This window comes from Kogia breviceps, chromosome 13, assembly GCF_026419965.1.
Source record: "Kogia breviceps isolate mKogBre1 chromosome 13, mKogBre1 haplotype 1, whole genome shotgun sequence".
In the NCBI taxonomy this organism is placed as follows: Eukaryota; Metazoa; Chordata; class Mammalia; order Artiodactyla; family Physeteridae; genus Kogia; species Kogia breviceps.
The window spans coordinates 41,002,386-41,018,371 of NC_081322.1; the positions used below are offsets into that span (position 1 = coordinate 41,002,386).

General features: G+C 40.5%; 1 protein-coding gene across 1 annotated transcript in view; it reads left to right on the forward strand.

Annotated features, from left to right (window-relative positions):
• LOC131767797 (uncharacterized) overlaps positions 1-15,986 on the forward strand; it is a 47,159-nt gene that overhangs the window by 9,636 nt on the left and 21,537 nt on the right. The window contains 1 exon segment of the mRNA XM_067011195.1: positions 6,278-6,390. Within this exon segment, the coding sequence (XP_066867296.1) occupies positions 6,278-6,390 (113 nt within the window).

Consider the following 15,986-nt stretch of genomic DNA (forward strand, 5'->3'; position numbering starts at 1 on the left):
TGAGCTGGGCTTGAAGGAAACATAGGGCTTAGGGAAGTGGTGGTGGAGAGGGAAGTGGGAGCGTATTCCAGGAGGGAAGCATGAACAACAGTGCAGAGGAGATATGGTATATGGAGTGTTCAAGCTCAGTTAGGTTGAGTGGAAGAGACACATGGAAATAGAGTGAAGAGAAGGTTATTTTTTGGGGGGGAGAGGGGCATCTTGTGAATGCCCAGAATTCCAGAGTAAGGAAATTTGTGCTTAATATCCTATAAGGGAAGTGATATATATACAAAACTGTATTTTAGGAAGATTAATGTGGCAGCAGGCTATTAGTTGGATTGAAAAAGGGAGAGATTGGAGGCAGGGAAGCCAGTTAGGTATCTGCTACATAGGATAGGCATGGAGTTTGGCAATGAAAAGATGTTTCTACACAAAGCTAGTGGATACTTATCTTTACAATGGAACTATAAGATTTTTGGAGCTATAATTGGCTATTATTTGTTTGTTGCTCTAAGGGAAGAGTTTTGTTTCATTTGTTTATTTAAGATGGGAAGACTTGGTGTGTTTATAGTCTGAGAGGAAGGAGCAGTGGAGAAGAAGAGATGGAAGACATGAAAGGGTAAATCTGAGAAACAGATGACCCTGGGGAAAGAAGAGGGAATGGGATGAAGAAACCAGGTGGAGGAGTAATTTTGAGAAAAGGAGAATGGCATCACTTCCCTGGAGGTGAATGAGGTACATAGAATTTTCAGGTGCAAAAGATAAGATTCTGGAGCTTGTGAATGGCCCCGGCTGTCTCAGAGAGAGAGAGGAGTAGGAGGTCTGCATTAGTGAGGTAGAAGGTATGAGTGACACGTGAGGAGGGGTATCGCTGTGGGGGGAAGGCCACAGGACCACCAGCAAGAAAAGAATATAAGGATGACGATGCAGCTCAGAGAGCCCAGTCAAAGTAAGAGGGCATGAATTTGTAGTGAGCCCATTCTGCATAATAATTCTATTACTTTCACCCCTAAAGATAATTGTAGAGTGACTAAAAATCACACATAAAGTCACAGGTATGGAGAAGTTTAGTAAAATGCTAGAGAAAGAAGCCCTGTCATGGTCCACCATCCCAAGGTGGGTATGGGGGAAAATGAAGCCAGAAATGCATCTAACGAGTTACAGATTGGCTGTAAGCAGATACATGCTGGAAGCATGCCTGTGTGTACATACACGCGCGCGTGCGCGCGCACACACACACACACACACACACACACCTTCTTTACCTTTTTAATGTGTAGACAAAAATCTAGAGAATCTAATGAAAAATGAGTTGGCCACACAGACCAGGAGGAGATGCAGCATATCATAGCATGGCTCTCCCTGGGCCCTGAATTCCATGACAGGGTATGCAGCTACCAGTGATACCCCCTCTTCAGCTAATATCCTGCCAGAGTTGAGAAAACAGCCACATTTTTCCTAGTCCATTGCTGTTTCACACTGAGGTATATGTCAGCATTTAAGAAGACCTTCTACTAACAAGGGGAAATTTTAAAACATCTGACTCTTCTGCTTCTTGAACCAAACTTGTGGGGGAGGACACAGGGAATAGGGAAGAAAGGAGGAGGGTGAAGGCAGAGTGAGCCCAGGTATCTCTGAACAAGACCTCTGCCCCTAGGATCCTGACAGTCAATGATGCTGATGAAATTACCTGGGAAGTTCTGGTATTAACATCTGAGGGCCATCACCACAAAGCTGTTTTCCTCCTTGGCTATGAGAGTAGGGAGAACTAAACTCCTGGGGGCCAATAGTGGTAAAAAGAGGAGGGAGGAAGGAAGGAAAGAAGGGAAAAAATACCACTTCCTCTGGCTAGTTCTTGGAATTGACCAAAGGGAGAAAAATGTGAACACTGTATTTTCAAGCTGATTTATGGTAAATAGACCCTAAAGAGACTTAGAATATCTATAGTTCCTAGAGGTGGAACATGGGGAGAAACACAACATACACACACACACAGATTACCCTACATATTAGTGTCATACAAGTTTTCCAGTTTCCCATTCATTCATTCAGTGATAATTGCGTGGGTACTACCTTTTGTGCCATGAATTGTGCTGGGCTTAAGGAAAGAAACATGCGATAAACGAGTAACAAAGAAGTAAATCTACATCTCTAATGTGTGGGTGCCATGCAGAAAACAAGAAGTAGAGGGCAGTGGGGTAGAGAGGAGCATCCTCTAATAGAGAGGTCAACCAAGATCTTTCAGAGTGGGGGGCATCTCAGCTGAAATTTGATGAACAAGAAGGAGTCAGCTATGCACACAACCTGAAGAAGAGCTATCCAAGTAGGGAACACAAAATAGCCCAGGTTTTAAAAAGGAAATCCTGAGGCAACAGCCAATAGTTTTCTACCTTCCTTCACATTTCCTGTGGGTGTTACTTTGTGACCTCCTCCAGTATTTCTGCTTTGGTCAAGCACTTTATGCAGGATCAGAGCACCAATAGTAGTGTGTTGTCATTCTGAATGTTGAATACTAGTCAGATGAGATTAGGATTAAGGAAAAGGTGGCAACTGGGAGGAGTCACAGGAATGTGGATATGAATTTTAAAGCTCTGTTACTATTTTGCAAGGACATGGCAGTGAAGTATGAATTTTAGCACGTGTATGCTGGGCAGCATCCTGATTCTGAACACCAATACCCTATGAAAAATAACTTTCTTAAGGGCCTTCTGCATGAAGGAAAGCAAACCTCAGAGGACTATTCATTCTGACAGCTCTGAGAGAATACAGACACTAAATGTAGTGCAACTTCAGAACAGTTTCTGAAAAATTCTTAGTAAATACTGTTGGCCAGTAACCTTTCTTTAGAGAGTTTTAGAATGTTTTATATTTACTATTAGCATTGAAGGCTTTTCTTTAAACACAATTCTAATTCCACATACACTTAAAGATCTGGGTTTGGGAGATAAAGCAGAAATGTCAGATTTTCATGTCCTTGTTAATTGACAACGGTGTATAACTAGAAAGAGATAATTCTGATCCAAATGGACTGCATTTGGGGATATTCTTTTGAAGAAAACTTAAGATAATTTAACTGTAGTCCTGATCAGAAGAAGGACCAGCTAACCCTGCGTAGATACTCCCAGACCTGTAATTCTATTACTGTGTCCAACTCCATTCTTCTCAAAAACACCTGATTATTAAAATGACTATGTACAGACATGAAATACTGCTATTGACCATCATATTTCTAAAGATACAGTTTAAATTGGTCGCTGTTCTTTAACTTTATGGAGTGGTGAAGTGGCAGAAAACACTGCATCCTTTGCCTCTTCTTTTGCTTCTTCTCACTGGCCACACGAAGGAGGGAGGAAGGGGACAGCCATTTTCCCCATCTGTGTTCCTGCTCCCCTCCATCTCCAGCGATAATGCAATATAGTGAGTACGTGGTGTGCTCTCACAAAAGTGGTGTTGTATGTGGTAGCTCCAATGTACAGGAAGTTTAGGGAAACATGAAACACCTTTTTCTTGGCCTTCGTCATTAAATTCAATAGGACATTTTAAAAACAAACATTTTCTGATGACAATAGTGACATGTATTTATCACAGAACATTCGGGAAATATAGAAAAGTTCAAGGGAGAATATAAAAATCACCCATTATTCTATCACCCAACTATAACAACAGTATTGTTAACATTTGGTATGTATCCTTCTAGTCTTTTTATTTTGTGGGTATACACAAGTAAACCGTAGAGACATTTGGGCAGGTGGGGAATACATAATAGGCTTACTTTTCCCCTAATTATTCCCTCCACTCTACCTCCCACTCCACTGCCCCTGCCAATTTTCCAGGAGAAAATGAAATTGGCGATCAGTGGAAATCTCTGAACTGTCAGAAAACATGAACTCAGCCATTCTGGTTTCAAAGACCCAGCCACAAGGCAGTGTAAATGTCAAAGAATTAACCTACCCAGGAAGAGAGAATGAGCATAGGTGATATTGACATTCTGGTTTCTTGTTAGCCCTCTGCTTAACTGCGCCGTGTCCAGTTCTCTTAGGGGTATACACTCACGGACTTTCGGCATTTCCTAAGCAGTTTGCTTCTGTGGGCTGTGGCTGGTTCGCTTTTCCGGGAGGATGCTGGGCTGTCTATCTTTACTCACCCTAGCCTGTTGTGCCCGCTTCCTTTCTTCCTGGCAATCTGCCGGTCCAACAGTATTTTTGTGGTTTGTTCAGTCATTCCTTCAAAGTGTCTTTCACTGTAACTTGACATCACTTCCTATTCCTTCCTGTGTAATTCTGGGTAACTTTAGAAGCAGCTGAAAAAGTCACAACCCCACAGAGAAAAGCTGTGACTCCTAGGCTTCCCTCTGGAGCCATATCGGGCAATGCTGAACACAAGAGCAATATAAGTCCCGGAGGCAAAAGGCTTCTGTAGAGCCCCTCTCACCCAATGTTCTGGGTCAAATAGAAACTCTCAAAATTCAACCCCCCTTGTGGATTTCCTATGATTTTTTTTTTTTTTAATAACAGAGGGATGATGATCCTGTGTTCCTATATTAAGGAACAGGAGTGCACTATGTCACATCCTAGGGTCTTTTCCAGTCCTTGGCTTGTGGGATGTTTACACAGAAATATACTGATGTACATACTTACCTGGAACAGACAGGAGGTACCTCTGCCCGCAGGCAGAATGGGAAGCCACTTAGAGACACCCGATTAGACAACTTTCTCTTTCACCATCTCCTCCCAATATCCCTGTCCAAAATTTTCTTCCCCACTGCCTGTCATAAAAACTGGTAGTCTATCTTTATTTATTTATTTATTTTAACATCTTTATTGGAGTATAATTGTTTTACAATAGTGTGTTAGTTTTCCCTCTACAACAAACTGAATCAGTTATACATACACACATGCTCCCACATCTCCTCCCTCTTGCATCACCCTCTCTCCCACCCTCCCTAGGTAGTCTATCTTTAGAGTCCTGGGGACTTCATTAGTTAAGATTAGGTTTGTGTGTTGGTCGTAGTTAAAAACAAAATAACAGAGGATTAAAGGAGATGGAAATTTCTCTATTTTTCCCTCATATTAACATCCAGGGGTAGGAAGTACAGAGCTGATGTGATGACTGTGCTTCATGGAGTCCTCAGGGGCCCATGCTACTTCCATCCTGAAGTTCCAACAAATGTGGCCGCCATACCTGAGATCAACACTTGGTCTGAGTTGGAGCACCAGCTGTCACATTCATGTGCTAAGCAGCAGAATGGAAAATGGGGATGGGGAAGCTGCCACTTGAGGGCGATTCCCAGAAGCTGCCACATGGCATTTTTACTTTCATTCCATTAGCCAGAACTCAGTCACATAGCTATGCCTAGCTGCAAGAGAGGCTGGGAAATGTCATCTGTATCTGGGTGTCCATGTGCCAAGCTAAATATTCAAGTACTGTGGGAAAAGAGGAAAATGGATATTGGGGTACAACCAACAGTTTCTACCATAAGGGCTTGTTGGAATTCTGAGAACCACTGTTAGAATACAAGTAACCCAACTAAGCCATTGACACTCAGTGTTTTCATGAGGATCAGCCACTGTGAAAGAGCACATCTTATGAGAATGGAGTATATGCCCAGGTTCAGGCAGAGAGGGCAACTAAGAAAGGGGCTGCCCAGAGGGCAGGGGTAGGACCATACGTCAATGTCACCTTCCTCATAGTTTTCCTTAGGGCCTGGGTGCATGACCTCATCCTTCTCGACATTAGGAAAGATGACTGTGGAAATAAGTGTAAACCACAGATTCTTGTAGATCCTACAGGGCTGACTGACTACTGCCATCCCTGGCCAGGAGAGAACTGGCATGTACTGAACACCTATGAGTTACCAGTCACTGAGCTTTACACACATTCTAACCTTTAATTCTCACAGCAACTTATTTTTCAATTTCATGCTATTTTACAAATGTGAAAACGGGATCAAGACTTTAGATGATTAAATCATATAGCTAAAAAGTAGAGGAGTTTAATCCACTGATCTCTCTCAGCCTGGGACAAGACTAGATTAGAGAGGTTCAAGGTTCCAAACATCTACAAATATGTGTGTCCACTTTTCATAAGATGAATCATAGTAAAAACAGCAACCTCTAATTTATTGTAGAAATCCAGATTTTCATATGTCAGGTTGAAATGGATCATAATGCTGTTCTACTTGTTCATCTAAATGTGCCTTGGATCATGAGATTTAATTTTGTGATGACCCAACTTTGATTTTGTTAATAGTGTTGTGAATGTTCATGTAATTCAACTAATGCTACTTCTTTGCTAGAATGAAAACATGAAGGAAGATGATCTTTCAGTGGAACGAGATGAAAATGACCCAGCACAAATAAGTCTTAGCCCGTGTGCTAATGAGCCTGTCAAGCAGAAGAAAGAGACAGGGTAAAATTAAATCATTTATTGGTGACTCAAGGAAATGGATTAAACACTGTGGAGACAATTGACTGATTAATATGTAGGTTACATATTAACTCAAAAATATTTTATTTTTACAATTTAAGTAATGGAAATATGAGAAATTTTTATTCTTCTTAAAAATACTTTCCTAATTTAAAAATTGTCAACGTCTTTAACTTTTTTTTAACATCTTTATTAGAGTATAACTGTTATACAATAGTGTGTTAGTTTCTCCTTTACAACAAAGTGAATCAGTTATACATATACATATGTTCCCATATCTCTTCCCTCTTGCGTCACCCTCCCTCCCACCCTCCCTATCCCTATCCCTCTAGGTGGTCACAAAGCACAGATGTGATTTCCCTGTGCTATGTGGCAGCTTCCCACTAGCTATCTAATTTACATTTGGTAGTGTATATATGTCCCTGCCACTCTCTCACTTCGTCACATCTTACCCTTCCCCCTCCCCATATCCTCAAGTCCATGCTCTAGTAGGTCTGTGTTTTATTCCCGTCCTATCACTAATCTCTTCATGACATTTTTTTTCTTAGATTCCATATATATGTGTTAGCATACGGTATTTGTTTTTGTCCTTCTGACTTACTTCACTCTGTATGACAGACTCCAGGTCTATCCACATCATTACAAATAACTCAGTTTCATTTCTTTTTATGGCTGAGTAATATTCCATTGTATATATGTGCCACATCTTCTTTATCCATTCATTTGTTGATGGACACTTAGGTTGCTTCCATGTCCTGGCTATCATAAATAGAGCTGCAATGAACATTTTGGTACATGACTCTTTTTGAATTATGGTTTTCTCAGGGTATATGCCCAGTAGTGGGATTGCAGGGTCGTATGGTAGTTCTATTTATAGTTTTTTAAGGAACCTCCATACTGTTCTCCACAGTGGCTGTATCAATTTACATTCCCACCAGCAGTGCAAGAGTGTTCCCTTTTCTCCACGCCCTCTCCAGCATTTATTGTTTCTAGAGTTTTTGATGATGGCCAATCTGACTGGTGTGAGATGATATCTCATTGTAGTTTTGATTTGCATTTCTCTAATGATTAATGATGTTGAGCATTCTTTCATGTGTTTGTTGGCAACCTGTATATCTTCTTTGGAGACATGTCTATTTAGTTCTTCTGCCCATTTTTGGATTGGGTTGTTTGTTTTTTTGTTATTGAGCTGCATGAGTTGCTTATAAATTTTGGATATTAATTCTTTGTCAGTTGCTTCATTTGCAAATATTTTCTCCCATTCTGAGGGTTGTCTTTTGGTCTTGTTTATGATATCCTTTGCTGTGCAAAAGCTTTTAAGTTTCATTAGGTCCCATTTGTTTATTTGTGTTTTTATTTCCATTTCTCTAGGAGATGGGTCAAAAAGGATCTTGCTGTGATTTATGTCGTATAGTGTTCTGCCTATGTTTTCCTCCAAGAGTTTGATAGTGTCTGGCCTTACATTTAGGTCTTTAACCCATTTTGAGTTTATTTCTGTGTGTGGTGTTAGGGAGTGTTCTAACTTCATACTTTTACAGGTAGCTGTCCAGTTTTCCCAGCACCACTTATTGAAGAGGCTGTCTTTTCTCCACTGTATATCCTTCCCTCCTTTATCAAAGATAAGGTGACCATATGTGTGTGGGTTTATCTCTGGGCTTTCTATCCTGTTCCATTGATCTATATTTCTGTTTTGTGCCAGTACCATACTGTCTTGATTACTGTAGCCTTGTAGTATAGTCTGAAGTCAGGGAGCCTGATTCCTCCAGGTCCATTTTTCATTCTCAAGATTGCTTTGGCTATTCGGGGTCTTTTGTGTTTCCATCCAAATTGTGAAATTTTTTGTTCTAGTTCTGTAAAAAATGCCAGTGGTAATTTGATAGGGATTGCATTGAATCTGTAGATTGCTTTGGGTAGTAGAGTCATTTTCACAATGTTGATTCTTCCAATCCAAGAACATGGTATACTTCTCCACCTATTTGTATCATCTTTAATTTCTTTCATCAGTGTCTTATAGTTTTCTGCATACAGGTCTTTTGTCTCCTTAGGTAGGTTTATTCCTAGATATTTTATTCTTTTTGTTGCAATGGTAAATGGGAGTGTTTTCTTAATTTCACTCTCAGATTTTTCATCATTAGTGTATAAGAATGCCAGAGATTTCTGTGCATTCATTTTGTATCCTGCTACTTTACCAAATTCATTGATTAGCTCTCGTAGTTTTCTGGTAGCATCCTTAGGATTCTCTATGTATAGTATCATGTCATCTGCAAACAGTGACAGCTTTACTTCTTCTTTTCCTATTTGGATTCCTTTTATTTCTTTTTTTTCTCTGATTGCTGTGGCTAGAACTTCCAAAACTATGTTGAATAAGAGTGGTGAGAGTGGGCAACCTTGTCTTGTTCCTGATCTTAGTGGAAGTGGTTTCAGTTTTTCACCATTGAGAACAATGCTGGCTGTGGGTTTGTCATATATGGCCTTTATTATGTTGAGGAAAGTTCCCTCTGTGCCTACTTTCTGCAGGGTTTTTATCATAAATGGGTGTTGAATTTTGTCAAAAGCTTTCTCTGCATCTATTGAGATGATCATATGGTTTTTCTCCTTCAGTTTGTTGATATGGTATATCACGTTGATTGATTTGCATATATTGAAGAATCCTTGCATTCCTGGAATAAACCCCACTTGATCATGGTGTATGATCCTTTTAATGTGCTGTTGGATTCTGTTTGCTAATATTTTGTTGAGGATTTTTGCATCTGTGTTCATCAGTGATATTGGCCTGTAGTTTTCTTTCTTTGTGACGTCTTTGTCTGGTTTTGGTATCAGGGTCATGGTGGCCTCATAGAATGAACTCAAAAATATTTGAAGCTGAAATAAAAGCAAGAGTGTTACAGCAGACCAGATAACTGATGTTTCACCCTAGGACTGAATTTTTAATGAGAGTGTTTGTTAAGAGAAATTTCTTTTTAAATTTATACATATAGAGCCGTAATTTTCCTTCCAGTGCACTTTTTAAAAGTGGCTATTGTGAAGTTAAATAAAATGACTTCAGTATGGTATATGTGAATTTTTTGAACCACTTTGAGGAGAAAGGCATTTGTTCTATTTTTCCTGCCTGCTGAAAGTACAGTTATGCAGTGGCCCTACAACTGCTGGGCTTGGATGATGGGACTGGGCCCATTGATAGGGATCCTGTCCTGATGAGAGGGACCTACTTGTCCTTTCTGTATCTGTGCCACCTGAGGATCAGGGAGCTGCAGGTATGCGGATGGCCCTGCATGTATCTGAATTGCTTGGTTGTCTGGAAAGGGGGCTTTCCTGCTACTCTAGTAGTAATGCATTTTTACACTTTGTTCTTTGTTCTGATTCTTTCATGAAACCAGGACTTTTGTGGGGTGGTGTGTTCCTTTTCCAGCAGTAGGGTTGACCTGCCAACTTCTGGGGCCGCAGTAAGTTTCACTCTGTAGGGTGGGCCAGCAAAGGCAGGGTCATGACCCTGTTCTTTCTTTGTTTCCGCGCATCTGCTTAGGAATTCTGAACTGTTTTAGATCTGTTGAGTGAACACTGACGATCAACACTTCAGGCCTTACCTTGGTTGCAGGGAGTCTGGTCCCCACCTCAGAAGATAGTTTCTGGGTAAATGTGGCAAAAGGAGGCTTGGGCACCTCTCAAGGCCTACGCACTCCCCACCGTGCCCATGGGACATCTGCCGAGCACAAGGTGAGGATTCTGCTACAATTTTTTCTTCCATGATTATCTCATCTCCCAAGCCACCTTCTTCTTAGCACCTGGAATCAGTTAACATGATTAAGTAACAGGTGGGAGTTTCTAGGAAAATAGCTTTTTTGAAAAATTGTGGTGAAAAGGGAAATGACTTTTTAACCCGCAATAAAAGGCAGTGTCCACTTGAGAGCAGGACATGGGCAGGGAACACTCAGCCCTGGAAACCACAATAGGAAGGAAGGAAGGCATTTCAGCTGCTGGTTTGTCCACTTGATAGTGAACAGAGGAAGAGGGGCCCTTTCTGTTATCCTGAGAACCACATGTTCTTACAGAGAAACTCTTGTAAGACCCTCCTTGACATTGCTATAGGTACTTTTTTTTTTTTGCCTCTTTCCTGTTTTCTTTTTTTTAATTATTATTATTTTTTAATTTTTTTATTTTTTTTAACATCTTTATTTGAGTATAACTGTTTTACAATAGTGTGTTAGCTTCTCCTTTACAACAAAGTGAATCAGTTATACATATACATATGTTCCCATAACTCTTCCCTCTTGTGTCACCCTCCCTATCCCACCCCTCTAGGTGGTCACACAGCACAGAGGTGAACTCCCTGTGCTATGCTGCAGCTTCCCACTAGCTATCTAATTTACATTTGGTAGTGTATATATGTCCCTGCCACTCTCTCACCTCGTCACAGCTTACCCTTCCCCCTCCCCATATCCTCAAGTCCATGCTCTAGTAGGTCTGTGTTTTATTCCCATCCTACCACTAATCTCTTCATGACATTTTTTTTTTTTTAGATTCCATATATATGTGTTAGCATACGGTATTTGTTTTTATCCTTCTGACTTACATCACTCTGTATGACAGATTCCAGGTCTATCCACCTCATTACAAATAACTCAGTTTCATTTCTTTTTATGGCTGAGTAATATTCCATTGTATATATGTGCCACATCTTCCTTATCCATTCATCTGTTGATGGACACTTAGGTTGCTTCCATGTCCTGGCTATCGTAAATAGAGCTGCAATAAACATTTTGGTACATGACTCTTTCTGAATTATGGTTTTCTCAGGGTATATGCCCAGTAGTGGGATTGCTGGGTCATATGGTAGTTCTATTTGTAGTTTTTTAAGGAACCTCCATACTGTTCTCCATAGTGGCTGTATCATTTTACATTCCCACCAGCAGTGCAAGAGTGTTCCCTTTTCTCCACACCCTCTCCAGCATTTATTGTTATCTTTCCTGTTTTCTAAAACCCAATTTAAAAAATAGGTTAAAAAACAAATGTAGAAAAATATTTGAAACATAGAAAAAATCTGTCCATCCCAAAACCTACTTGTCCTTGGTGCTTTTACTATCTCTTGAATATGTTTTTCTATAGTCTAAAAAATTAATATTAAATCCCTTTCTTTGGGAGTAAAGTTGAAAATGCATACATTTTCTTGAAATATCGTAGACAGTCTTGCAATATTTTCATCTCAATCTCTAGAAGGTTTATTCCTGAAGGTGGGGTTTAATATGGATTTTATCTTCTTAAAAGATACTAACTTGACAAATGTGAAAAATAAAATCTATTTAGCTGCTAAATAAGTCATATTTTAAGCTTGTATGACCCCTGACTTATGATTGTCATGTCTTATAAGGGTATGAAATCTTATTATCAACTATTGTTAATATGCAGTCTGGAGCAGTGCTGTCCAGTAGAAATATAACACAAACCACAGGTATAATTTAAAAATTTCTAGTAGCCACATTATAAAAAGTATAAAGAAACATGAAATTAATTTTAATAATATAATCTATTTAACCCAATGTATCCAAAATATCATCATTCTAACATGTAATCAATATAAAGAAATCATTGATGCAATATATATTTTTTCATACTAAATCTTCAAAATCTAGTGTGTACCTTATATGTACAGCACACCTCAATTCAGACAAGCCACATTTCAAGTGCTCCATAGCCACATGTGATTAGAGCCTACTGTATTGAACAGTTCAGCTCTAGATATTAGAAAACATTTCCTTATTTTTCCTACCTAGTCACCTCGAGTCCAACTTTCACTCAGTATCTGGGAGATTCCTCTTTTTGGTCTCCTTCCCTAACGATTACCCCGCTCCCATCTCCTCACCATACATAGACTTCCCTTTTTACCCCTCTGCCCTCTTCCCTTGATCCTAGTTCATGGTTTGTCAAGTCCAGTTAGTATATTCCTCAGTGGAGCTGGAGAGGAGGGTTAAGACACTTTGGAAACAAACACACCCATAAAACAAACACATCTTTCTGTTGCTAATATCCAGCCTGTCTTATACCACAGCTGTAGATTAAAAAAAGATCTTTCTTACCACTGAGCCCATCTCTCAGTTTGTTTGTTCTGTGATGGGGTGGGGTGAAAATGAAGGAGAAGAGGGGAGACAAATCTTATCCTGTCCCATTAATTGTAGGAGGAGCTTCTCAAGGGTAATACAGTATTTCTTTCCTATGCTCTCATAAATGATAGGAATAACATCACCCTTAAGAAGCTGTCAGCAGCTACTACTTCAGCGTGAGAAACTCAAGGAAGTGGCCTTCTTTCAGGGTCTTTAATAGGACCATGTGGTTTACTGCACTCCATGTATGTGGCCATGTTAGCATTTAATCTAGAATGTCCAGAATAACTATGTGATTCTTTCCCATGTAGAGGATGGAAGGAACAGATGCTAATTTGTTGGGTTGATCTCACCAGGCCAGGGCTGAGGCTACTGGGAGCAAAATCACTGGGCTTACCAGCCAGGGGAACTAACATTGAAGAAGCCCCTGAGACGGAGACCCTCTTCCCTGGGCCCAGTGTGTTTGATCCCACGAGGAAAGTCTGGGGCCAGTGTTAACACGTGTTTGCTCAGTGATAATACCAGAAAAGGAAAGCCCCTACAACCTGTCATGGACACTTTGCCATGTGCCTACTTAAAGCATGTGACAGGGTAGAAAGGGCCCCAGAGTGAGAGGCAGCAGGCTTCTCCTGGCTGTTTGACCTTGAGCATGTCTCTTCAGACACATGGGCTTGACACCTCATAGTGTGTTCAGGATCTGCCTGGACTTGACATGCTGGTAGCAGAGACTGTTGTGAGCAAGTAGTGGGAGATGAGGCTGCAGAAAAAAGCGGACCACGAAAGGCTAGGCTCTCCTCAGGATGTGGGACTAATTCCAAGGTTGGTGAGGAACAGAATTTTAAATAAGAAAATGGCACTCCTCATTGTTTTATAAATTTCTCCAGATCTTTGCCCAAACATAATCACATTTATTCCCTTGCTTGAAGTCTTTATGAATTTTCTGTTTCTCACAAGGTAAAGTTCAGGCTCCTTGGTGAAGTTTACAAGGTTGGGTGCAAGCTGGCCCCTGCCAACCTTTCAGACCTCATTTCCCCCCACTGTGCCTATACCTTCATTCTTACAGAGCTGGGCCTGGCCTTCCTCTGAATGGGCAGGGCTGTTCATGCCTCTGGGTCTTGTGCATAATGGCCCTTCTGTCCCTCACTTGCTCTTTCCTTGATAAAGGCCTGCTCTATTCAAGTCCATGCAAACATTACCTCTTCCTCACATCTCTCTGCAGAGCTGCGTGCTTCTCCCTATGACTTGTCTACCTACATTACAGCACTTGGCTCATTCTAAAACTGTTGGCTTATCTACTCCCACAGTCTGTGAGCCTGTCATTCATTCATTCTCTCATTCATTCACCCCACAAATGTTCTGACCAATAAATATACTAGGCACTAGGGATACAGCAGTAAACAAAACTGTCACAAATCCTTGCCATCATGGAACTATTTAATGGAAATAGACATTAAATAAATAAGTAAGTAACATATATAGAATGGCTAGTGGTTTGGCACCAAAGCTTCTCCAGACATCCTAGGCTGTTGCAGTTGGGAGGCGCCAGAGGGCTATGAGCAGAAATGCGATGTGTCACTTCCAGTCCAAAGCATGTAAGAGCCAATCCATGGCACTCCAGCATGTCAAGCCACAAAATAGAAACATCCTGGTCCCTGGGTCACTGCTAGCAGAGAGAGGCCTAGAAAGCAACTAGTCCTGCAGTGGGCCCTGCCTGAGTGATAGATTAATTTTAAGTATTGGCTACTGAGCTTTGGGGTTGTTTATCACAGAATAACCTAGCCTTTGTGGACTGGTGAAGATGGTGGTAGAAGCTGTGGAGAAAAATTAAGAAGGAAAAGGGGATACAGAGTTGGTGATGGGATATTGCCAGGAGTAAGTAGGGTGATCAGGGAAGGCCTTACTTAGAAGGTACTATCTGAGTAAAGACCTGAAGGAAATCAGGAAGCAAACCATGTGACTGACTGGGAGAAGAGTGCCAGGTAGAGGGGAGAGCCAATGAGAAGGCTCTGAGGCAGAATCGTGTCCAGCAGTGTTGCAGGAACAGCAAAGAGCTTAGTGCAGCTAGAGTGAATGAGGGGGAAATTGTTAGGAAATGAGGTTAGAGAGATTGGAAGAGTGGAACAGGTTATGTAGAGCCTTATGGATCATTTTGAGGACTTTGAGTGAGACGGGGAGCCCATGGAGAGTTTTGAGCTAGAGAGTGATGTAATTTAACTTACATTTTAACACTTGTGCTGCTGTATTGGGAATAGACTAAAGGGCTGAGCAGAGATTTGTTAGGAGGCTATGACATTGATCAAACTAGAGCAATGCATCTGGGAAGAAGGCATGATGAGACATGGTCAAGTTCTGGATATATTTTGAAGGTACAGCCACTATGATTTCCAGGCAGTTAGGATGTAGAATATGAGAGAAAGAGAGAAGTCAAGGTTGATTCCAAAGTTTTGGCCTGAGTACCTGAAAGTTTGGTGTTGCCATCATCTAAGATGTGGTTGGAGCAGGTTTGTTGGGAAGATCAGGATCTTGGTTAAGGGCATTGAAACTTTGCCATTCTTAATAGATGTTCAGGTGGCAAAAGGAAGTAGGGAGTTGTATATATATCTTCCACATAGTAGGTATCTAGTAAATGTTTGTTGAACAAAAGAAATGTTCTGTTCGTAACAGAATGGTTGTGAGGTCACAGACAGACAATATAAATGAAAGTGCTTTGCAAAGTATATCATGCTGTTCAAATGCAGAAAAAATAGCTATGATAAAATAGCTATGATAAAGTATCACTCTGCAGGTGAGGCGGAGACTAGAAGATATTTTTTATTTTAATTTTAAAAGATTGTAGCCAAAGGATTGGGTCAGTCACCCAACAAAGTTTGATGAGTTCTTAGACTGGGTTATAGTAGTAGTAGTAGTAGTAGTAGTAGTAGTAGTACTATTTATTATTTGAAATTAATGAAAAGATGATTTAGAAAAAGGTAGGCTAGCCAGAGAAGTATTGTCTACATTGCCAAAAGGCCTAAACTTTTTACTAACAAATGATGGCAGAAATCAATAGAGTGAAAAGAATTAATGATGGGCACCAATTTTCCTATAGTTACTATACTCAAATAGTTATTTTGACATCAGTTAATTTGCAGGCTTAAAAACATATGAATCATCCCAAAGATCAGATTATACCTTAGTCAAACAGGTAATTATTGCCATCCTTTTCTTGCCACTCCTCCAAGAATAATATTGAAGGATCAACTCTCTACACCACAAAAACATTAGAAGGAAGGTCTTCCACATGGCTGTGGAAGAAATGAAAATAAAAATGAAATATTATAGTGACTGAGCCATAACCCTATGTGAGGTAGTTTGGCCATCTCGTCTTCATAGTTCATCTCCTGTGGACATAAGTGTACATTTCAGACACAGGAAGTCAGGGAGGGAAAGGAAAGAAATATGTATGTCTATATAAAGGGCTTGAACCCTGACTTGGGGGTGGGG